General features: G+C 36.0%; 1 protein-coding gene across 1 annotated transcript in view; it reads left to right on the forward strand.

Annotated features, from left to right (window-relative positions):
- Positions 1-323: 323 nt before the first annotated feature.
- Positions 324-24,179, forward strand: part of LOC123562048 (uncharacterized) — a 332,465-nt gene continuing 308,609 nt past the window's right edge. The window contains exons 1-8 of the mRNA XM_053524913.1: positions 324-483; positions 6,753-6,917; positions 7,949-8,070; positions 17,790-17,886; positions 18,081-18,526; positions 18,772-18,871; positions 20,308-20,555; positions 23,112-23,223. Of these exons, the coding sequence (XP_053380888.1) occupies positions 324-483; positions 6,753-6,917; positions 7,949-8,070; positions 17,790-17,886; positions 18,081-18,526; positions 18,772-18,871; positions 20,308-20,555; positions 23,112-23,223 (1,450 nt within the window). The remainder of the gene's footprint in view (positions 484-6,752; positions 6,918-7,948; positions 8,071-17,789; positions 17,887-18,080; positions 18,527-18,771; positions 18,872-20,307; positions 20,556-23,111; positions 23,224-24,179) is intronic.

Genomic DNA, 24,179 nt, shown 5'->3' on the forward strand with positions numbered 1-24,179 from the left:
ATTTGATACTATTGAAACAGTGAATGACCCCAACCTGTCTTTACAATTATTCTATAACATTATTAATAATGTTCTTTCAAAACATGCGCCTTTAAAAACAAAAAGGGTTAAACGTGATACTCAGCCAGCATGGTTTAATGAAGAAATAAAATATGCGATTTTTCAAACCAACTGCATAAGAATAAAGAATTTAAAAAGTATAAAATTCTGCATAATAAGATTTCATCAATGAAGAAGAAAAGTAAAAAGGATATTTACAATCAGGCTGTAAAAGAAAACAAAAGCACAAACTATCTTTGGAAAAATATAGAAATATCTCAAACATGAGTACTGTAGACGAGGGCATAGCATTACCGGCTAAGTTAACGAGTAATGGTCGAGTTATGGAGGGACAGACTAAAATATTAAATATGCTACATGAACATTTCAAGAAAACAGCTTTTGTAGAATCAGATTTCACAAACCTAAAGGACTTCATTGATAGTAAACTTAGCACCAATACATATTTTGTTATTGAACCTATAACACCTTTCGAAGTTAAAAAATATATTGATAAATTAGATGTGCATAAGTGAACAGGATCGGATAGAATCGGTCTATATATATTGCGCTACTATGGTGACCATATTACAACGTCGATTGCTTTTATAATAAATACAAGCATTGTAAATGGTTTATTTCCCGATGCTCTCAAAGAGGCTTACGTTCTCCAAATATTCAAAGGTGGTGATAAAGAAGACCCAAATAACTACAGGCCCATATCTATTTTGCCAATAAATTCCAAAATATTTGAGAGACACATAGCCAATCAGATTCATTTATTCACAAAACTCAATCAGGATTTAGACAGTATCATTCATGTCATACAGCACTAACTAGACTAATAGAAGCATGGCTTTCAGATATAGATTCTGGTAAATATGTCGGGACTGTACTTTTAGATCTACGAAAAGCTTTCGATCTTGTTGATCATAACATTTTATTGCATAAATTGAAACTTTATCATTTTTCAGATAAAAGTGTTGAATTTTTCAAATCATATCTATCAAACAGAACCCAAATGATAAAAGTGGCAAACACAAAATCTAAAAGTATGCTTGTAACCTCTGGAGTTCCTCAAGATTCTATTCTTGGCCTCCGTTTATTCTTATTATACATCAATGATATTGCTTTAGCTTCAAAGAAAGGCAATATAGACCTCTAACAATTGTAACGAACTCTTTTTTAAGTATTTCCAAGCAAGTATAGAAAATGTCAAGGTTCAAAAACTATTAGGTATTTATATATACAACACATTGTCGTGGAATGTTCAAATTGAAACCGTTTGCACTAATTTAACTCAAAAATAGCATTGTTGAGACGTATATTGTACTATTGACAGATGAAATGGAAAAGTTATTCTATAATGCATATAATGTCAATATTTGGTGTCAAGGAAATAAGAGTTCCTTTAAGAAAACAATGAAAAAACGTTCCAAACAAGAACAAATGATATGCTAAAAGAACTTGGGTGCATGTCATTTAATGAAAGAAGTAACTTCCACACGGGCTGTCTCATTTACAAAGCTTGCAACAATTTAGCACCTTCATATATCTCTGAAATATTAACCTTTTTCAGCAATGAAACATACAATCTAAGATCTGCTGCTCATAATGACATAGTTATACCTAAATATAGTACAAATTATGGTAAAAAAAACATTTGTTACAATGGTGCAAATGTTTGGAATTCAATACTAAATGAAATTAGTTCCACATGTTCTCTAACATCTTTTAAAAAGAAATATAAAAAGTATATCTTGCAGCTGACTGCCTAAATAATCTCTTTGTTTATATCTGCTGAAATATAAATATGCCAATGTAATATAATTGATTATTATAACTAATTGATTGTCTAAATAAAAATTGTATAAATGGATACTTAAAGGCAATATCTGTTTTTAGGGGTATTTGTCTAAGAATTAATGTGATATTAATAAGGATGAATGATTAATTAGGTTATGTGATAGTGTAAATTGCATTTGGATGTTGTTGTTGTTTTTCAGAAGGCCACATTTAAAATTAAGATGTATCATTTGTACTTTGTACTGATCTATATCTTCATTTGCTACCTTCTATAAATAAAGATGTTATTATTATCATTATTATTATTATGTTATATATATACTCTGGGACGGCTGCACAGAAAATGGTAAGGTCGAAAAGTTATGGTGCGAAGCTGATGGTGCAGTGAATGGTCTCACTACATTCGTTGTAGTTGAAAGACTTCTTAACATCGTTGTCAGATAGTTTACTAAGACAGAAATTACCTTAGTGTTACGGTTTACATAGCTTATTGTGGCATTAACAAAGTAAATTCCACACGAAACGATAACGATCACGTGACGACTGATTATCGCTTTAATCGATAACTTGAATATTTCTGAACCACCTACTTTTCCCAGGTTTTTCCTAAATAGAGAAAGAAGTCTGACAGTTTACCATGCACGTGTACGAAATTGTTGTACTAATCTTAATGCAGATTTTTGCAGAAATAATTTGAGGATTAAACGCAGCCTGTAACCGTGAAACAGTAAAGTGGATGCAGAACATTTTTACCCTTTTTTCCCTAATGCCCTTTATATAATTATCAAGGAGTGCAACATTTTTTTATGCACGACAACCTCACCATCAAGTCTAAATACTGTCTTATTTGGAAAGAAACACTTTCTGGCGAGGAAATATTCATGATGCACTCAACGTTTTGAAATATATACATATTGTAATTAAACCCCGCTGTTTATGAAATATTTGCCTTAATATATATGTTTTATATAGAACATTAGTAAAAAGTAACGCTAAACGTAGTTTGGGCGGTAGCCTGGGAAGCTGTTGATAATATTTGTGCTTTGTCAGAAGAAATCATACCTAATATTTATGCATTAAAGATATCACTGAATTTGCGCTAATTAGTGTTAACTGGCATTCATCGAGTTTCTGATATTATCAACAATTTGCAGGTAGAAAAAAGTTAGAAATTGGCAGACTGGATTCCCAGGCTATTTGGGCGGCAATATTGTATATATAATATTAAAAATAAGTTTGTATCAAGTGATACGCTTGTCTGTACGTCCCAAGATGCTATAATCTGGGTTAAACTAGAAAATGCTTTTGTAAAAAAGCGCATGTCTCCCCCAATGCAAAGTCCTATAGGCAAGAAGTCAATAGGGGTCAGGAGCAAAAATCAAAGAGACACTGATGGTTGGCTGCAATAGGGATCATCTACTTGGTATGTCCAGTCATCCCCCTAAATTTCAACACTCTTGGCCTAGTGGTTCTCAAGTCACTGTTCAGGCTCCTGTGACTTTGACCTTTGATCAAGTGACCTCAAAATAAATAGGGGTCATCTACTCTGCATGTCCAATCATCCTATTAAGTTTCAACATTGTAGGTCAAGTGGTTCTCAAGTTATTTCCAAAAAAATGATTTTACATGAACAGGCCACTGTGACCTTGACCTTTAACACACTGACCACAAAATCAATAGGGGTCATCTACTCTGCATGTTCAATCATCCTATGAAGTTTCAACATTCTGGGCCAAGTGGTTCTCAAGTTATTGATCAGAACTGGTTATCAATGTTCAGGCCCCTGTGACCTTGACCTTTAACGGAGTGGCCCCAAAAACAATAGGGGTCATTTACTCTGCATGAACAATCATCCTATGAAGTTTCAACATTCTGGGTCGAGAGGTTCTCAAGTTATTGACTGGAAATGGTTTTCAATGTTCAGGCCCCTGTGGCCTTGACCTTTAACAGAGTGACCCTAAAATCGTTAGGGGTCATCTACTCTGCATGACCAATCATCCTATGAAGTTTCATCATTCTGGGTCAAGCGGTTCTCAAGTTACTGACCGGAAATGGTTTTCAATGTTCGGGCCCCTGTGACCTTGACCTTTCACAGAGTGACCACAAAATCGTTAGGAGTCATTTACTCTGCATGACCAATCATCATATTAAGTTTCAACATTCTGGGTCAAGTGGTTCTCAAGTTATTGACCGGAAATGGTTTTCAATGTTCAGGCCCCAGTGACCTTGACCTTTGATGGAGTGACCCCAAAATCAATAGGGGTCATCTACTTTGCATGTACAATCATCCTATGAAGTTTCAACATTCTGGGTCAAGTGGTTCTCTAGTTATTGATCGGAAATGGTTTTCCATGTTCAGGCCCCTGTGACCTTGACCTTTGACGGGGTGACCCCAAAATCAATAGGGGTTGTCTACTCTTCATGATCAATCATCCTATGAAGTTTCAACATTCTGGGTCAAGTGGTTCTCTAGTTATTGATTGAAAATGGTTTTCAATGTTCAGGCCCCTGTGACCTTGACCTTTGACGGGGTGACCCCAAAATCAATAGGGGTCATCTACTCTTCATGATCAATCATCCTATGAAGTTTCAACATTCTGGGTCAAGTGGTTCTCTAGTTATTGATCGGAAATGGTTTTCAATGTTCAGGCCCCTGTGACCTTGACCTTTGACGGAGTGACCCCAAAAACAATAGGGGTCGTCTACTCCAGCAGCCCTACAATCCTATGAAGTTTGAAGGTTCTAGGTCAAATGGTTCTCCAGTTATTGCTCGGAAATGAAGTGTGACGTACGGACGGACGGACGGACGGACAGGGCAAAAACAATATGTCTCCTGGGGGAGACATAATTATCTGCCGAAAATGTGGCAACTGACAAAGGTTTTTATATCGGTATGTGTTATATAATTCCTGGTGAAAGTAGTAGATAGTTTATGGTTGAAAATAATGCTTTTGATAGGCTAAATGACACACTTGGTGAATATTATTGTTCTTTATTTGGTGACTTTAACTCACGTACATCTACACTTTCTGATTATGTTGAATTTGACACCTGTATTGATGATATTTTGCCTGATGACTATCAGATTGATACTGGTATGCAGAGATTTTCTCAAGATCAAGGTCATTTAAATAATAAATGGTCGTTTACTGTTAGATTTGTGTAGGCAAACAGGTTTGAGATTAGTTAATGGCAGAATAGGTAACGATATGAAGGTATGAAAATATACAAGGGAATGCCATGTTCTTTAAAAACAGTCACACTACAACGTAAACCACAATAGCGCAGACACTCATGTACCAAAGATAAACACACAACTACGATCAACTAAATAACATAGAAAAACGAACAAGCAACACATAAGAAAACAGTAGGGCACCGGTATAGACTCACAACCTTACAAACACACACACACACGTAGGAAAAACAATCAAGTACCGTCTTGGGATTCGGCTGCCAAAACAAAGGAGAGCCACGAAAACTTACTAAAAGTAAAGGGGGAGGGGATGCAAAAAGTAGCTTAAATACAAGGGGAAAGAGAGGGCAATAGGGGGAGTGGGGCGGAGGGAAAACGCGTACAACAAACAAGAAAACATACGCAACAGACAATACAAGACAGACAAAACAACCAGTTGAAAATAGGGGCATCAGTAACCTAAATAAAGGAAACTGGGGGTTTAAACGCATGTCAACCTCGCACTTACCCTATTTTCAACAAGTTAAACAACACAATGTAAATAAAATCTCCGCTGAGAAAGGCTCTAACATCAGTACAAAAGTAGCAGACAGATAAAGCAAAACATAACATTAAGGTAAATTTAAGGTACAATTACAAAAATGTACTCAACAACTTGTCTGAAGTCAGAGCAACAAGAGAACTTTTAAGGGCACGACTAAGAAAACTGTAAGACAAAAATCAACTCCCTCCGTCCGTTGTATGTAGGATTTAGGAGAAAAGCATCATGGAGTCCTACACTTTATTAGTCATCGCACCATCAAATAAAGCGTAGCAATTAACTGTAGAGGGGTCAATCGCTAAACATGCACTGTGCTTCACGATTTTCGCATCGTATCCTCTTTTGATAAACTGTTTAACCAATTTTACAAAAATTGGATTAACATAAGGGGTATGTTTAATTTTCCAAATTTTATAAACTACATCTCCATAGTATTCCGGGTGTGTAAGTCCACGTTTTAAAAGTGTTTTAAGGGGCGTATTGTATTTTCCTAACAGTTCAGACGATCTGTAGTACAATTTACTAAAAGCTTTCCGTAGCTTATGATAACGGTAACCCTGTTGTAACAATTTCTTGGTGACATGAAGATTTCTTTCATTAAAATCATCTGTCTTTGAGCAAGCTCTTGCAAAACGAATAAGCTGTGAAATATAGACACCGTATGATGTTGCTCGAGGAACATAGAACGATGTAAATAGAATACAAATGATTAAAGCCTGATCAGAATATAAGAATGTCATTAGAAAATGTAGATTTATTTATGACAAAAATAAAACAGATAAACTATTATACGCTAAACAGAAAAATGCACGTTTCTACTGGAAAATGTTAAAAGAGGCTTCCGGTGTAAAACAGTGCAATATATCATTATCAACTTTTGAAAGGTATGTTCAAGCAATTAATGATCCGGAGGACAGGTTTTTCACCCCGGACGAAGATGTACTATATTTTATCGAAAATTACGAGAGAAATGAATATATGGTTATGTTTGAAGAATTGAATATATGTATTACTTTTGACGAAATTAACTTAGCAATTAAACAGTTAAAACAGAATAAATCTGCTGGGCCGGATTTGCTACTGAATAAGTTTTTATCGTAGGTAAAGATGTTTTATTACCTGTATTATATACTTTGTTCAACAACATATTTGAAAAAGGTTATTTTCCAGATAGATGGTCCGAAGGTTATGTGATACCATTGCATAAGAAAGGAAGTATAAATGATGTCACATGGGCAGAAAATAATCGTATATACATTGAAGCTCAGGCAGGTTTTAGAGCAGATATGAGTACAGTAGACAACATTTTTGTTGCCTGCGGCCTGGAGTCCGCAGGTATATTAGAATACAACAAGCAGTGTAGCACATGGAGACTGGGTGATTTCACGTAACTTTTTACCGATATGCGATTGGCTTATAGCATTTATGGAACGCCGTTTTTGCAATATAGCTGGCACTGTATTTGAGATATATAGAGAAATGTTTGTGACTTGAATTCCTCATTCATTATTTCATATAACTTATTCAAACATTCAGTAATGAACAATATTGATACCTAATTGTGCATAAGGGTTTTTGTGTGAATTGCTCTTCAATTTCCTGGATTATGGTTCTGTGTTGTCAAAGAAGTCCAGGTGAAGGCATGAATCACATTTGTGAAAGCTCTAGTAAAGTATTTCAGTAGTCAAGGAATGTGACCACTTGAGCTAAACGTTATGTTATACATGAAGGGAAATATAGTTATTTTTGCTCAAAACAATAACTTTCAGAATTAAGAAATACATGTACATATTCCATAGCCATAGATCTACTTGTAAATCATGTAGAATGGAGTAACATTTCCTACATTAAAGCGTAATGGTATAATAAAAAAAAAAAACAAACGCACGTCATTCACCCATAAGTTACTTTTTAGGCTGAGTGGTCACACATACGTCCGTAACAATTTCTGGTCTGTATAACTTCTGGCCGCAGGAAATCTTTCGACTTGTTTTAAATGGTTTAATATCACATGTTCTCAATCAAGGAAAAACACTTTTTACTCTTTTTGTTTACTTTACAAAGGCATTTGATTATATTGTACGTGACAATCTTTGGTATAAATAAGGAAAATATTTTGAACATTGTAAAGTCAATTTATGACTCAGTAAAATCACGGGTAAAGTATTGTAACAGTTTAAGTGAAGAATTTACATGTGTACTTGGTGTAAGACAGGGCGAATGTTTATCTCCCTTTCTCTTTTCAATGTTTATTAATGATTTAGAAGAGAAATTTGTGCATAACAATCTTAATGGTATAGATCTCGATATGTTAAAAATATTTATGTTATTATATGAGGATGGTATTGTTATATTTGCTAATTCAGCTAATGAACTACAAGATAGTATCAATTTGTTGCAACAGTATTGTAATGAATGGAAACTTCGTGTTGCTATTACTAAGACAAATATTATGATATTTAGAAAAGGGGGGTTAGTTTCACGTTATGTAAGTTTTTATTGTGAGGCTGAACCAATAGAAATAGTTTATAAATTTAGTTATTTAGGGGTAGTGTTTATCCCTGGTGGTTCTTTCGCTACTGCACAACATACATTTTCCTGTCAGGCCCAGAAAGCATTGTTCCAATTGAATAAATACTTATACAAATTTACATATATAACGCGAAAGCATAAATTAAAATTATTTGATAAATTGATTTCACCTAATTTGAACTATTGTTGTGAAGTATGTGGTTTTGCAAACTATTTATCAATAGAAAGAGTACATATGCAGTTTTGCAAGGAAATTTTAGGAGTTCAGAAAACCACACAGAACGATTTCATTTATGGAGAACTTGGTCGTGTGTCTTTTAAAACTGTACAACTTCTTAGATCAGTTAAATACTGGTTGAGAATTTTACAAATGAGTGAGCACAAGTATGTAGCTATTGTATATAACTTGTTAAAAAGATATGTAAAGATATCCTGATAAGACAAATTGGTGTACGTTACTTAAGCATTTATACTCCAGGTGTGGTAGATGCTTGGATTTTTCAAGGTGTTGGCAATGTTACAATGTTTTTTTCTATTGTAAATCAAAGACTGTATGACCAATTCATCCAAAATTGGAATTCTAGACTTAATAATTCTGATAGAGCCCGTTTCTATAAAACTTTTAATGCATTTCAATTTCAACCATATTTCGAATGTTTTACAGCCAATAAGTTTTGTCAAGCATTAACTAAATTACGAGTCTCATCACATAGATTACAAATTGAAGCTGGATGATGGATTAGACCTGTAAGAATTCCTATTGATGAAAGACAAAGTTTTGTTTGTAATCAATTGGAAGATGAATATCATTTTGTTATTGAATGTAGTTTATATAATGATATAAGGAAGCAGTATTTACCACGAAAGTATTGGAATAGACCGAGTATGGTGAAGTTTGTTGAACTTATCCAGTCAGATAATAAAAAAAACTTATAAGAAATTTAGGAATGTTTACTAATTATGCATTTGCCTTAGGAGATTCTACATTGTCCTTATTGCTCATAGTTATATGTGAAATAAGGCATGGATTATATTGGTCAGTACATGGCCTTCTCCGGTTCTGATACTGTTAACATGAATAAAATAACTTAAAGGAAATAGAAATTTGTTTACAGTTATTAGTTTATGTAAACGTTAAATGTTATAGTATACAAAATAACATATACGTAGTTAAAGTTCAATTTTAATATCATGATGTTAATAGTACTATCTATTTAAGTGTCCTGAAACATATACTGTACTTAAATGGACTGAAGTCACTGATTATGTCGATATGTTTTCATAACATGTTACATGTTTTCACACTGTTCATCGTGTATTATTGTGTGTTATTATCCTCATGTATTTAAAAATGCAATGGATCTATCTATCTATCTATCTAATTTTTATTTCCACTCCAGATAACTATAGGATAATGGACTCTCAAAATCATTTTGTTTTTGTCTTTTACGTAAATATGTTTTATCTAAGTAATTGCTATGTTTATTTGTCTTTTTGGTATGTATCAGTCCAGCTACAATACATTTGTGTGAAAGAACCGTTTACTGACTTTATCAGAGCTTGTGGTGCAACCCTTTTTGCTACTTTGAATGATGATACAATGTACATTCATAGTTATTATTGTACATGTATTAGCAAAAAAGCAATTACATATACGTTTTAATTAAATAAACTTGGTCTTTCTTCAGAATTCTATTCATTGGAAAGTGTTTATTGTATTGAAACTTATTCAAGTTTAGAGAACAGCACATTTTTGACATTTATGCGTCATTTCCTCGTAATATCCCCACCTAGAGAATGAATATTAGATGTTAGCCGCATGATTGATGTACGTCCATCCCGCCGGAAAAAACGTAAATTAAAGCGCCACATTAAGTTTTATATTTACGAAAATCAATTTTCATCCCCTAAAGGTAAAACAGCAAAATATTTTACCGCAGTTTCAAAGAATGACACATCGAGAGATACATCCAAACACGGAGGTTGTGACTTTCTAGAAAGTATTTTACTGGAATTAAAATACATCTTGAATTTTGTGATTTCGGGATTCATAGCTATATGAATTAGTAACAAATGCAGGTTGGTACATGAACAACATTATTATGTAAAAGTACTACAGTTAAGCCTACTGCAACTATATGGTCACATTAATATTACAAACCAGCCTGTTGAAAAAAAATAGTTCCAATGTCAGGGTTGCTTTTACTTACTTATTTATTATAATTGTTTTTGTCGTTATATATTTACATTCACTATCTATAAACTTTGTATAGAAAGAAAAAATCGTTTATTCTCGTATAAACAAATTGATGTTACGTAATGATATCAAGGGTGGCATTTACCCGGCGAGATTACACACGCAATCTGACGTAATTCACAAAGAAGCATGAGCATAATGGAGTCGTTCGAAACATTTTTTATTTTAATTGGACATCGGGTTTAAAAAAGAAATGTAGCAAACACTGACTACTTTTTTTTCTGACGGAAAAGATCAAAATTTGATCGGTATAAGGCGTAAAAATCGTTTGTTTCCGGTATCCCGACCTACTGTAATTTTTTGGCCCGACTCTAAAAGTTTTGTGGCCTTGGAGAATATTTTTTCAACTTTTTAACAAAAAGTTGCAAAACCTTTTTTTATGTTTTAAACATGGTCAGAGATGTTAGAAATCAACTTAATGATGCTCTAAAGGTATACCCCCTTATTCGCATTCATTTTTTGATGCAAAAATAATTTCTGAAAAGTCTCAATTAATAAAAATATAATTAAAAAAAACCCCAAAAAATCCGAGGTACATTGCATAATTTGACCTACATTTGAGCATGTTACCGGAAACAAAGAATTTTTTAGGCCTAACCGTTTGATTTTCCCATAGTGCGACTCATGGATTTGCAAGATGTGCCAATGTTGTTTATGCCTATATATTTTCTGTTTTAATCTGTACTGAAAATTTGCATTGAAAGAGCGTTAAAAGGGCGTATCCCGTGTTACACGAAAAAGAAAACAGAACTGATGCCCCCGAGATGAAAAGATATCCTAGACTATTTAATTATAATTACCTGATGACCAAAAGCGATTAGGGATTACTTGACTGTGACCTTGACCTACTGACCTACTTTCTTGTTTTTGTAAGATACAGCCTTAAAATTTTCATGACCTGTACAGTATAGCACACAAATCTTAAAACTGACTTTCGGTAACCATGAATGTGACCTACTGACCTACTTTCTTGTTTTTTATTGTTGTTGTTGTTTTTTAAGATACAGCCTTGAAAGTTAGATGATATGTACTTTTTGCACCCTAAACTTAAAACTGACTTTCTGTGAACATAAATGTGACCCACTGACCTGCTTTCTTAATATTTTAGCATCAGTTTGACATTTGAAACATTTAGCTCATATTACTCAGATGAGCGATCCGGGGTCATCATGACCCTCTTATTAGCTTTACTTCTTTAACTAAATATACCAAAAAAACAAAAATACGGCGACGCCAAGGTTTTTATGAAAGGCCTAAAAATGTTTGTTTCCGATATCCAGACCGACCCTAAATTTTTGGCCCGACCCTAGATGTTTTTATGGCCTTTGAGAACTTTTTTTCCACCTTTTTAACAAATCGTAGCAAAACTGCACTGTTTATGATTTAAACGTGATCAGTAATGTTAGAAACCAACTTAATGTTGATCTAAAGGCATAACCCTCACGATCGTATTCAATTTTTACATGAAAATATTTACCGAAAAGTCCCACTTTCTATATTATAGAAAAAAAATGCCAACCTACCTATTTCGCTGTATTCATGAGAACGTGTATGTCGCTGCATTCATGAGAAATTATTCGTACATGTCGCTATATTCATGAGAAGCAGATATTTCAACATTTCACTGAACTTTATGATTTTTAGTTTCTCAGACAATATATTATTCTGCATTATAAGCACTGAAGGTCGAAAACCAATATTAGCAAAATTAAAAATGAACATAATCATCATGTTTAGGCGCTGTTTAAAATTTATGGTGTTTACACGCACGTGCGTATTTTTGAAGCTGTCACTTTGACACGGTTCCGTGTCAGAATTTGTACCGGATGATTGACTTTAAGTGATACTAGTAGTATTATTAGCACGTGCCAAAACCGGAAAGGGCTTGTGCATGCACGTTTTTTTGTAAGTATTTAGTAGATCATTTAAAACTCAAAATGCTCGTATTTCATCACATAATTTAACCGCTCGACGAAGTCGGAGTGGTATAGTTTTGGCGTTGTCCGTCCGTCCGTCCGTCTTTCAGGGCGACTAAAATGAATGAGAGGGCCATCTTCCAGTAAAGAAAACAAAAGAGAACAATAGCTTCAATCCGTTCACAATAGAATAAAGGGCCAGGGCCCCCTACTCAAACAAAACAAATGACCCCTTTTCCATTTCGGCCGAGCAGACGTCCGTCTGTCCGTCCGGAGCCATATCTAGGAAGTGGTTAGGAATATTTAAATAAAACTTCATTTACGTGTTCACCACTATGAGGTTATACGGCCCTTCAAGTTTCAGTTAGATTGCCCAAGTAACGCCAGAGTTATGGCCCTTTGAAGTTTATTGTGCTAACTTTATAGGGTACTATTTAAATATATGGCAATTTCTGCTTCATAACTTGTGATATATTTGAGCTATGACTATGAAATATAAAATGAATTTATATCACCATAATGCAGTTGAGCACACACAATTTCATTTGGATCTCTTTACTAACTTCAGAGTTATTGCCCATTAATTGTAGAGATTTGTTCATAACAAATCAACCACTTGGTAGAATTTCATTTAACTTCTTTCATTCTTTTCCATGAACATTTATTATAAACATCTACAGTTGTGTACCCTCACCTGGTCACCCACTTGCCTTTGTCACACCCCCTCCCCCCTCCCCTTTAACATGATGTGACCTTGCACACTCTGCATTCTTCTTGAGAATCTAAGTGCTTATTACAGAGTTATGGTCCTTGAAATAGCCAAAATAGTGGATTTTTTGTTCGTGATGCTCATAGCTCAAAAAGTATACGGCCTAGAATAATGAATCCTTTTCATAAAATGTTTGTTGAGGCTATACCTCATTAATACTGCAAACATTTGATTTATTGACCCTTATTTATGACAAGTGTATGACACAGGCACATTCTAGTTTTGATGTAGCTTCACTATATCTTTATTATAACTTCAAGGATTTGCTTTAGACTTTAGATAGTTAATCCTCACCCACTCATATGACACAAGCGCCAGAACTTCCACACCAATGTTTATTGAATTATCCCCCTTTTAATACAGCGTTTTGATGCATATTCACTCAATATTTGTGATTACTACAAATAGAAATGAATTTAAGGTATCTAATCCAGACATGGATAACATTTTGACCCCATGATTTTTTGAAATCATTTGATCGAGCTGTGTCTGCTGAACAAGAATTCATAGCATAATAATATGCTTAAATAACTATAGTCATGTTTTTTTGACTGCAGAATGATTAATCATACACTGTAATAACTGGATTTCTGTTTAAGTATTATTGAAAAGTATAAAGTAAAAAAAACAATTCTATAGCATATTTTTTCAGTTGACAATACACTTTCAAATGATACCAAAAATATATGAGCTTACAAGGCATCAATATTTGATATATTTGATATATTTTGATAGCACTGTTATATAGAGAACTTGCTTATTTACAGATCGGATACCATGTGCAGAACTCATGAGTCAGCCATACATCTTTATGTTGTTGGGTTTAACGTTGCACCGACACAATTTAGGTCATATGGCGAAGTTCCAGCTTTGATGGTGGAGGAAGACCCCAGGTGCCCCTCCCCCAGGTGCCCCTCCGTGCATTATTTCATCATGAGCAGGCACCTGGGTAGAGCCACCGACCTTCCGTAAGTCAGCTGGATGGCTTCCACACATGAAGAATTCAGCGCCCCAAGTGAGGCTTCAACCCACATCGATGAGGGGCAAGTGATTTGAAGTCAGCGACCGTAACCACTCGGCCATGGAGGTCCCTGACTTAAGGTCAAGGTCACAACTTAGGGTCAAGTCAAAGGTCACAACTTAGGGTCAAAGGTTTGAGCCTTCCATTTTGCATCCGCTCTGTATCTCCTAAACCCCTTGACGAATTTTCATGAAACTAAGGTCAAATGTTCACCTCATCAAGACGATATGCAGAACTTATAAGACAGCCATGTTGGCTGAAGGTCAAGGTCACAGCTCTGGGTCAAAGGCTTGAGCCTTCTATTTTGTGGCAGCTCTGTATCTCCTAAACCCCTTGGAAGAATTTTATAAAACTTAGGTCAAGTGATCACCTCATCAAGAGTCAGCTATGCCCAATCAATGTCAAGGTCACAACTTAGGTCCACTCTGTATCTTCTAAAACCCTTCAAGCATTTTCATCAAACTTTGGTCTCATGACCATCTCATCAAGAACTCATGAGTCAGCCATGTCAACTCAAGGTCAAGGTCACAACTCAAGGTCAAAGGTTTGAGCTCTGTATCTTCTAAACCTCTTGAAGGATTTTCATGAAACTTGGGTCAAATAATCACCTCATCAAGACGATGTGCATATTTCATGAGTCAGCCATGTCAGTTCAAGGTCAAGGTCACAGCTCAATGTCAAAGGTTTACCCTTTCACCATTCATAATAGTGGCGGGGGATTTAGCTGTCTTTCAGACTGCCTTGTTTCAAATAAGTTGTCAGTTGAAAAGACAGACTAGTAGAGCATTAACCTTTTTCGCTTTTCGGGGCCTCCGTGGCCGAGTGGTTAGAGTCGTTGACTTCAAACCATTTGCCCCTCATCGATGTGGGTTCGAAACCTCATTTGGGGCGTAGAATTCTTCACGTGAGGAAGCCATCCAGCTGGCTTACGGAAGGTCGGTGGTTCTACCCAGGTGCCCGCTCGTGATGAAATATGCACGGAGGGGCACCTGGGGTCTTCCTCCACCATTAAAGCTGGAAGTCGCCATATGACCTAAAACTGTGTCGGTGCGACAATAAACCCAACAAAATAAATAAATTTTTCGCTTTTCAATGTTTTAGATATAATAATTCCAATGTGTATTTGATTCAAGCAATTTCATTGGTTAAGCAAAGCCTTTCACACATTGATGTACTTCTTGTTTGTCATTTTTAGCTCCACTATTTGTAGAATAGGGGTGCTATTCTACTTGCCCCAGCGTCGGTGTGAGCTTTCTTGGTTAAAGTTTTTCGGCAACCTCTGTTTTTTTTTAGTTATTGTGATTACTCGATGTCCGTTGACTGTCGTCCGTCATCTGTCTGTCGTCTGTCTCTTTGTCGTCTGTCAACAAATAGCTTGTGTATGCACTTGAGGCTGATCTTCATGAAATTTTGTCAGAATGATTACCTTGATGAAATCTAGGCCAAGTTCGAAAATGGGTCATCTGGGGTCAAAAACTAGATCTCTAGGTCAAATAAAATCAAAGAAAACCCTTATGTATGCGATAGAGGCTGTATTTTTCAATTGATCTTCATGATATGTGGGCAGAATGAATGCCTTGATAAAATCTAGGTCAGATACAAATATGGGTCATCTGGGGTCAAAAACTAGGTCACTAGTTCAAATAAAAGAAAAACCTTGTGAATGCAATAAGGGCTGCATTTTACACCGGATCTTCATGAAATGTTTGTCTGGATATTATCTAGGTCAAGTTTGAATATGGGTCATCTAGGGTCAAAAACTAGGTCACCCAGTCAAATTAAAGAAAAACCTTGTGTATATAATAGGGGCTGCATTTTACACTGGATATTCATAAAATTTAGTCAGAATGATTGCCTTGATGCAATCTAGGTCAAATTAGAATGTAGGTCATCTGTGTTCAAAAACTAGATCACTAGGTAAAATCAAAGAAAAACCTTTTGTATGCAATAAAGAGTGTATTTTTCAATTGATCTTCATGAAATTTGGTCAGAATGATAGCCTTGACGAAATTAAGGTCAAGAATGAATACAGGTCATCCGGGGTCAAAAAGTAGGTTGCTAGGACAAATGAAAGAAAAATGTTTTGTGTGTGATAGAGGCTGTATTTTTCAATTGAGGTTCATAGAATTTGATCAGAATGATTGCCTTGATCAAATATAGGTCAAGTTTGAATGTAGGTCATTTTTGCTAAAAAAAAAACAACAAATATAGGTCACTAGGTCAAATTGAAGAAAATACTTGTTTATACTTAAGAGACCGTATTTTTGGTCCAATTTTAATGAAAATTGATTAGAATATTTGTTTCCATGAAATCACTTGCTGAAACATGTTTAAACTGTTATGGTTTGTTTCTCAGGTGAGCGACCTAGGGCCATCTTGGCCATCAATTTTGTAATGGAAGTATGTTAAAGAGGTTGTACAATGTGAAACAAGTGTGTGAGAAAGTGCTTAAACACATTCTTACTATATCCTATGAGACTAAATATTTCCCAATTTGGAACATTTGCGCGTAAAAATTCCCAATTTTGGGGATATAGGCTATGTTCCCAAATTAGATAGAAAAAACCCTGCATCAAGGTGTTATACTTAGGTTATTTTTAAGGTTATAGCTTTTTGGCAACCTTTGTTTTTCTGTCATGTCTTTGTTACTATTGCTAATATCTTACTGTAGCTTCACATAAACATTGTCTAGCATACAAACAAAGTATGTGCATACTTGCAATTATTTTCATGTTAATTTTTTTCGAAAGCGTTTGAATGAAACATTATAAAGAGTGAGCATTTATTTTTATACGCCCGAAGGAACTTACTATGTTATGGTCCCGGTGTCCATCTGTCTGTCCGTCCGTTTGTCCATCCATCCATCCGTTAGCAATTTAGTGTCCGCTCTGTAACTCTTGAACTGCTTGAAGGATTTCAGAGAAACCTGGCACAAATGTTTACCACACTGAGACAACGTGCAGAGCGCTTGTTTCGGATGACTAGCTTCAAGGTCAAGGTCAAACTTAGCAGTGAAAGGTCATATATGACTTTGCTGTGTCCGCTCTGTAACTTTTGAACTGCTTGAAGATTTTCAAAGAAACTTGGCACAAATGTTCACCACACTAAGGCAACATGCAGAGTGCATGTTTTGGATGACTCACTTCAAGGTCAAGGTCACACTTAGGGGTCAAAGGTCATATATGACTTTGCTTTGTGTATATTGCTATGCATTGCAGTGCTCTTGTTTTTATTTGGCAGATCCCTTTTTGTTCTCTTACAGTAATTTTTTTTTTAATTACTTTCCTTTTTTGTTACTATAAATAGCTTATTTTGAAACTTTTTTATTATTGGCAGTAGGGAAAACCCGAGACCACTTGTCTGTGGTACAACATGGATGGTACATCCAATTTTTAGATGTATCTTGACATAACTTTGCCTGGTAAGAATTTTTGTGTGGACTTTTGTTGTTCCTGTCCTTTGGGCTTCAACAGTCAAGTTCTTTAAATTTTGCTACCATCCTCTGATGTAACCCTTCGGCGGTATATTGCCCCGCTTGGCGGCACTCTTGTTTTAGTAAGATCATATTCAGTTCAGTAATTAAGGTTTAGATTAAAATTTTGACCAAAAAGTTGTTTCAAAATTATTTGTGCAGAGAGCAAAAAAAACCTAGAAAACTTAAAGAAGAATGCTGACAGCTTGAAGTGGCAAGTAGATGAACAAAATGTTTCAGGTTCCAGGGTTTAGAACATCTAAATATAGAGAATGTAAGGAAAATGACCAGGTACCGCATGCATTGCTGAAGTCGTTGCTTCTGCTCAAACCATCAAGTAAGTGGTCGTGCCAGCCCTTTTGATCATACATCAATGCTGTATTAAGTGGTGGTGCCAGCCCTTTTGATCAAACATCAGTGCTGCATTAAGTGTTTGTGACAGCCCTTTTGATCAAACCATCAATGCTGCAGTATGTGGTGGTGCCAGCCCTTCTGCTAAATCATCAATGCAGCATTAAGTGGTTGTGCCAGCCCTTCTTCTCAAACCATCAATGATGCAGTATGCGGTGGTGCCAGCCTATCTGCTAAAACCATCAATGCTGCAGTACACAATGATGCCAGACCTATGTGATGGTGCCAGCCCTTCAGCTCAAACCATCAATGCTGCAGTGAGTTGTGGTGCCAGCCCTTTTGCTCAAACCATCAATGCTGCAGTAAGTGGTGGGGTCAGCCCTTATGCTCAAATTATCAATGCTGCAGTGAGTGGTGGTGCCAGCCCTTCTGCTCAAACCATCAATGCTGCAGTGAGTGGTGGTGCCAGCCCTTCTGTTCAAACCATCAATGCTGCAGTGAGTGGTGCCAGCACTTATGCTCAAACCATCAATGCTGCAGTAAGTAGTGGTGCCAGCCCTTCTGCTCAAACCATCAATGCTGCAGTGAGTGGTGCCAGCACTTCTGCTCACTCATTCAATGCTGCAGTGAGTGGTGGTGCCAGCCTTTCTGTTCAAACCATCAATGCTGCAGTGGTTGTGCCAGCCCTTCTGCTCAAACCATCAATGCTGCAGTAAGTAGTGGTGCCAGCCCTTCTGCTCAAACCATCAATGCTGCAGTGAGTGGCTGTGCCAGCCCTTCTGCTCACTCAATCAATGCTGCAGTGAGAGGTAATGCCAGTTAATAATACATTGTGTTGACACAACTAAATCTTTCTTTTTGTACCTTTCAGGTTCACAGAAAAAATTCGAGCAGTCTTATTGACAAACTTGTAAAATGGACTGGATTTGTGTTGCTTATAACATCAACTTCACTTCCAACAATACAAACAAGTAGGTGTGATAAAAAGTTATTAAATGTATAGCACTTTATTTTTGCAGCATTTGACAACAATTGTAGATTAATAGGCATTCTGTGATATTTTCATAAAATTACTTGTTCTAGCATATTAGTTAAACATCATCCAATTATTCAGCATCAAAGTTTTGAATGTGATCTGTCCATTTTTTATGCCTGTGTGAAAAACAGTAGGGGAAATTAAATGATGGGACACTGGTGCGCACGGGTGGCAGCGTATCATAAGAATTTGTCCGCTATGGCATATCTCTTCAGCATGGAGGATTTTGTGAAACTTGGCACAATTTTCATATGAGACTGGTGTATGAGAACCATGCCTAGTCTAAGGTCAGGTTACTTAGAGATCAAAGGTCAAATTTAAGAATGGCTTGTCAAAGCATATCTTCTTCATGAATAGAGGATTTTGATGTAACTTGGCAGTTGTTCCTCATAGACAGAGTGTCATGCAAAGACCAGGTCCCTAGGTCTGGTCAAGGTCCACTTAGATGTCAAAGGATACAATTAATGGTTCAACTAGATATCTTTTTGTTTACCTAGCATTTCTGTTCACATATTAGATACAATGCATTATGCTAGAGGGATTTTGATATAACTTGGCGAAAATGTTCACCACCATGAGACGGAATGTCATGCGCAAAAACCAGTTCCCTAGGTCTAAGGTCAAGGTCACACTTGGAGGCCTAAGGTCAGATACAATAGTGACTTTGCCCGGAGCATTTCTTCTTCATGCATGGAGGGATTTCGTTGTTACTTGGCACAATTGTACACCGTCATGAGACGGAGTGTCTTACACAGGTCCCTTCTTTAGAATTACTTCCCTTTGTTGCTACTATAAATAGCTTATATTGTAAATGGTAGGAAAAAATCGGGGCCACTTTTCTATAGTACAACATGCATGTTACATCCAATTTTGAGGTAGACTTGAATTTTTATTTATTATTATAATTTTTTTTAAAAGTTTTTAGGGAAAAACCAAGACCTCTTTTCTGTGGTACAACATACCGTAGATGTTATTTTCATATTTTAGGTGTATTTTAAGGTATCTCTACCTCAGGTTAGGAGTTTTTTGTAGGTTTAGAAAAATAAAAGAATTACAATAATTACTACACAACCACAGAATTAGAATTCCATTTGCAAATACTGGTGCTAGTGTAAAATAATTTGCTCTGATGGGCGTATATCGTGACATTCTGGCACTCTTGTTCTATTTTGATAGATTATATGACATGAAACTTTGCTTGAAAGAACATAAATATGCCATTGACCATTTTCAAATTTATCTGGTGATGTGAGTCCACAGTAAAAAGCCGACATAGGAGGTTCATACAAAGATACAGAATTCATAACTCTCTTGTTTTTGTTTGTCATTTAGTTTTAAGGTAAGGTAAATGAAAGTTTTATTTCTTTTCAGCTCCAATATGTTATGGCAAAATAGATATTATTTTTGTCATCGATGCATCTTACAGTATCCGTCCTGAAGACTTCACGAAGGTCCTTGAGTTTGTTTCAGAATTATATTCCAAGATCTTTGTGGATGTAGAGGATAAACTGCGTGCTGGAGTGATCCCTTATGCATCAAGTGTATATGAAGGGGACCAACAGATAAGTCTAAGTGGTGACCAGAGTAAAATTAAAACCATGCTGGCAACTTTCACACGAGTGAGTGTCATAAAATAATTTTTATGAAAGTAAAACATCAAAAACAAAACTTCAAATATATATCAGACATTTAGATTATGCAACAGTATTGTATGTATTGTCTGTATCTACTGAAATGATTAGAAATGAACAAAGAAAACGGATAATAAAATAAATCAAATAATAAATTTCAAGGGTTCAACGCAATAAGGGCGTATCTGCATATAATAATCATAAGTAGATATGCCTTATTGCGTTGAACCCTCATATCTTTTTGACATACTCATATATACCCAAGAGAAAGGTGCTTCCATGGCATAGAGGTTAAGGTGTCAAATCTCGATCAGATCAGTTGCCCCTCACCTTTCTTGGTTTAAGTAAGCTAGCCAGCTTTCAGGTGCTTGCCCTTTGCCAGAAATAATCATTAAGGTAGTTCTGCACGTTTGGATCAAACTTTTTTCTACAATGTAGAATTTGATTAAACTTCTGATTTTTCAAAACTTCAGAATATACCTAGAAAATTCTGCCAATGAAAAGGATAGGGCCGTGTGCTTGATGTTTTGCTAGACTGATTTGAAAAATTTGGCCCCCAAGCAATTTTTCATAATGGGAGTTTATGGGAAAATAGCAACTTTCATAACATCTTTGCAAACAAAATTTTCCACAATGTAGATTTTAATGAAACTTCTCACAGTTGTTAATAAACATATGGCCTTTAATAAAGTGAAATAAAATGTATAAGTCCCTAAGCTTATTTCTGAGATATTTGGCCATGATTAAAGTGAACCGCCTATTTGAAGCTAATTCTAAAACATTATTTTGAATTATTTAACATGTCAGTGTTTCAATATCCTATTTTAAATGCAGAAAGATAGTTACTGTTACAATTTCATATATTTATTCAAAGGTTGCCATTGATTTGGATTTCCATATGCCGAATCCAGGCTTTATTTTAGGTAACTTCCGGATAAATTACGTTACGCCATCACTTCCGGTTTATCAAACGTGCAGAACTACCTTAATGCTGCAGGGCACCTGTTTTATTTCCACCACTATTAAAGCTTGAAAGTTGGTATATGGATGTATTGTATGACTTAATAAATTAAGCATGCAAATACACCAGTCTGACACTATCCAGTATAATGCCTTTACCGTCACATCTAGGACGCTAAATGCCATACAGCCAAGAGGAGTGGGCAGCAAGATTGGGACTGGAACTGATGGCCTTGGAATACCATTGTGATGCTTTACCAAAAGTCCCAAAATACATTTTGATGTCACATTTTAACTTAACTACATGAATTTTTCAAGAAGACTTGTTATCATCCGTTTGTTATTATAAGGATCCACATTCTTGTCCGCATCACAGAATTTTTGCATGTAAGCAGGTTTCACAAAAACAACTCGGCCAAAGCTTTCAAACTTTGCACATATCTTCAGTACCAATTGTTGACCTTGCAGGACAAGTTTAATATTTCTAGCTTTTATTTTGATAAACCTATGCCTCTATTTTACATAATTTAATAATTTCAAGTTAAAGTTTTGCATTTAAGCGGGTATCTCAGAAACTTGCAACATACTTTCTAGTATCGTGTGATGACCTTGCTGGATTAGGTGCATATCTCTGTAAGGGTCATTTGCTGATCATGATTAAAATCCTTATCAGCTTTCATGATCCTAGGCCCAAACGTTCTTGAGTTATCATCCAGAAACTGTTCAATTGTGCCTGGTCACTGTGACCTTGACATTTGACCTACTAATCTCAAAATCAATAGGGGTCATCTGCTGGTTATGACCAACCTCCTGATCAACTTTCATGATCCTGGACCTTAGTGTTATCATACAGAAATGCATTGGTCTACATACTGATTGACCGACCAACATCTGTAAAATAATATACCCATCCTTTAAGGGAGGTGGGTGTGGGGAGGGGAATAAAAAAAACATGTAGGAAAAAAACAACAGTATTTCCTTGTTTTTTGTACATGGTATGTGGTTTCAGGTTGTCTGTCTGGCTGTCTGTCTGTAGACACAATCTTGTGCGCACCAACTCTTCTCATCTCCTTAATAGAATTTAATGAAACTTAACACAATTGGTCAGTACCAACTCTAGTTGTGCATGGGGCATGTTCTTTCAGAAAAAAATAGTACAGGTATGGGACTATGTTTTTTGTTACTATGCTACATACATAGAGTCTGTATATATGCAATCTTGTGCGTTCCTAATCTCCTGAACCCATGCACACAGTTGAATGAAACTTCACACCAGTTATCAGTACCAACCTTACTTGTGCATTGTGCATGTTAGGTTCTTTCTGAAAAATATTTTGCAGAGTTATTGGACTTTGTTTTTGTTAATTTACTATATACATAAGGTCTGTATGTATATATACATGCAGTCCACATAATTACGCAATTTTGTGTGCATCAAATTGCAAGTGTCAGTGTATGTGTGTTTGGTGGGGGTACATTCATCACCTTCAGTGATAGCTCTAGTTATAATCAAAAGTCAAAGAAATTGAGCTTTTCAACCATTTTTCTGTTAAACATAATGTAACAAACAGTATGTATTTACAGGACAATGGAAACATCAGGACAAACACAGGGGCAGCACTTGGAGAGGCCTATAAAATGTTCACTGAGGAGGGTAGGAGTGACGCTAAAAAAATTCTGTTTCTGGTTACTGATGGTAAGCAGATTAATGTTACATATGTTGACTGTTTTTTGTCTCATGAAAATACTTGACATGTTAAAGTCTTTGCTTTGGGTTTATCACTGTTTTTTCATCAGTATTTCAGTTAGGTAATGGTGGAAAGTTAACCTAACTATAGACTGTCCCTGGATTCTGTACTAGAACAAATCTGTTCTCTCTAGTAGCCTACAACTTCCCCACATGAATCAGTGATGGAGGACAAATGATTTCATCACAATGGCTTTTATTAAATAGGCCCTGTCCGGGGACCAAACTTGCAACTCCCTGCTCAACAGGTCTGCACTCTTCCTATTAAGCTAAACACATGGGCTGTATTAATTATGTCTCCCCCAGGAGACATACTGTTTTTGCCCTGTCCGTCCATCCGTCTGTCCTTCCATTCGTCCGTCCGTACGTCACACTTCATTTCCGAGCAATAACTGGAGAACCATTTGACCTAGAACCTTCAAACTTTATAGGGTTGTAGGGCTGCTGGAGTAGACGACCCCTATTGTTTTTAAGGTCACTCCGTCAAAGGTCAAGGTCACAGGGGCCTGAACATTGAAAACCATTTCCGATCAATAACTAGAGAACCACTTGACCCAGAATGTTGAAACTTCATAGGATGATTGGTCATGAAGAGTAGATGACCCCTATTGATTTTGGGATCACTCTGTCAAAGGTCAAGGTCACAGGGGTCTGAACATTGAAAACCATTTCCCATCAATAACTAGAGAACCACTTGACCCAGAATGTTGAAACTTCATGGATGATTGGTCATGAAGAGTAGATGACCCCTATTGATTTTGGGGTCACTCCGTCAAAGGTCACAGGGGCCTGATCATTGAAAACCATTTCCGATCAATAACTTGAGAACCACATGACCCAGAATGTTGAAACTTCATAGGATGATTGGTCATGAAGAGTAGATGACCCCTATTGATTTTGGGGTC

The sequence above is a fragment of the Mercenaria mercenaria genome, chromosome 2, assembly GCF_021730395.1.
Source record: "Mercenaria mercenaria strain notata chromosome 2, MADL_Memer_1, whole genome shotgun sequence".
Lineage (NCBI taxonomy): Eukaryota > Metazoa > Mollusca > Bivalvia > Venerida > Veneridae > Mercenaria > Mercenaria mercenaria.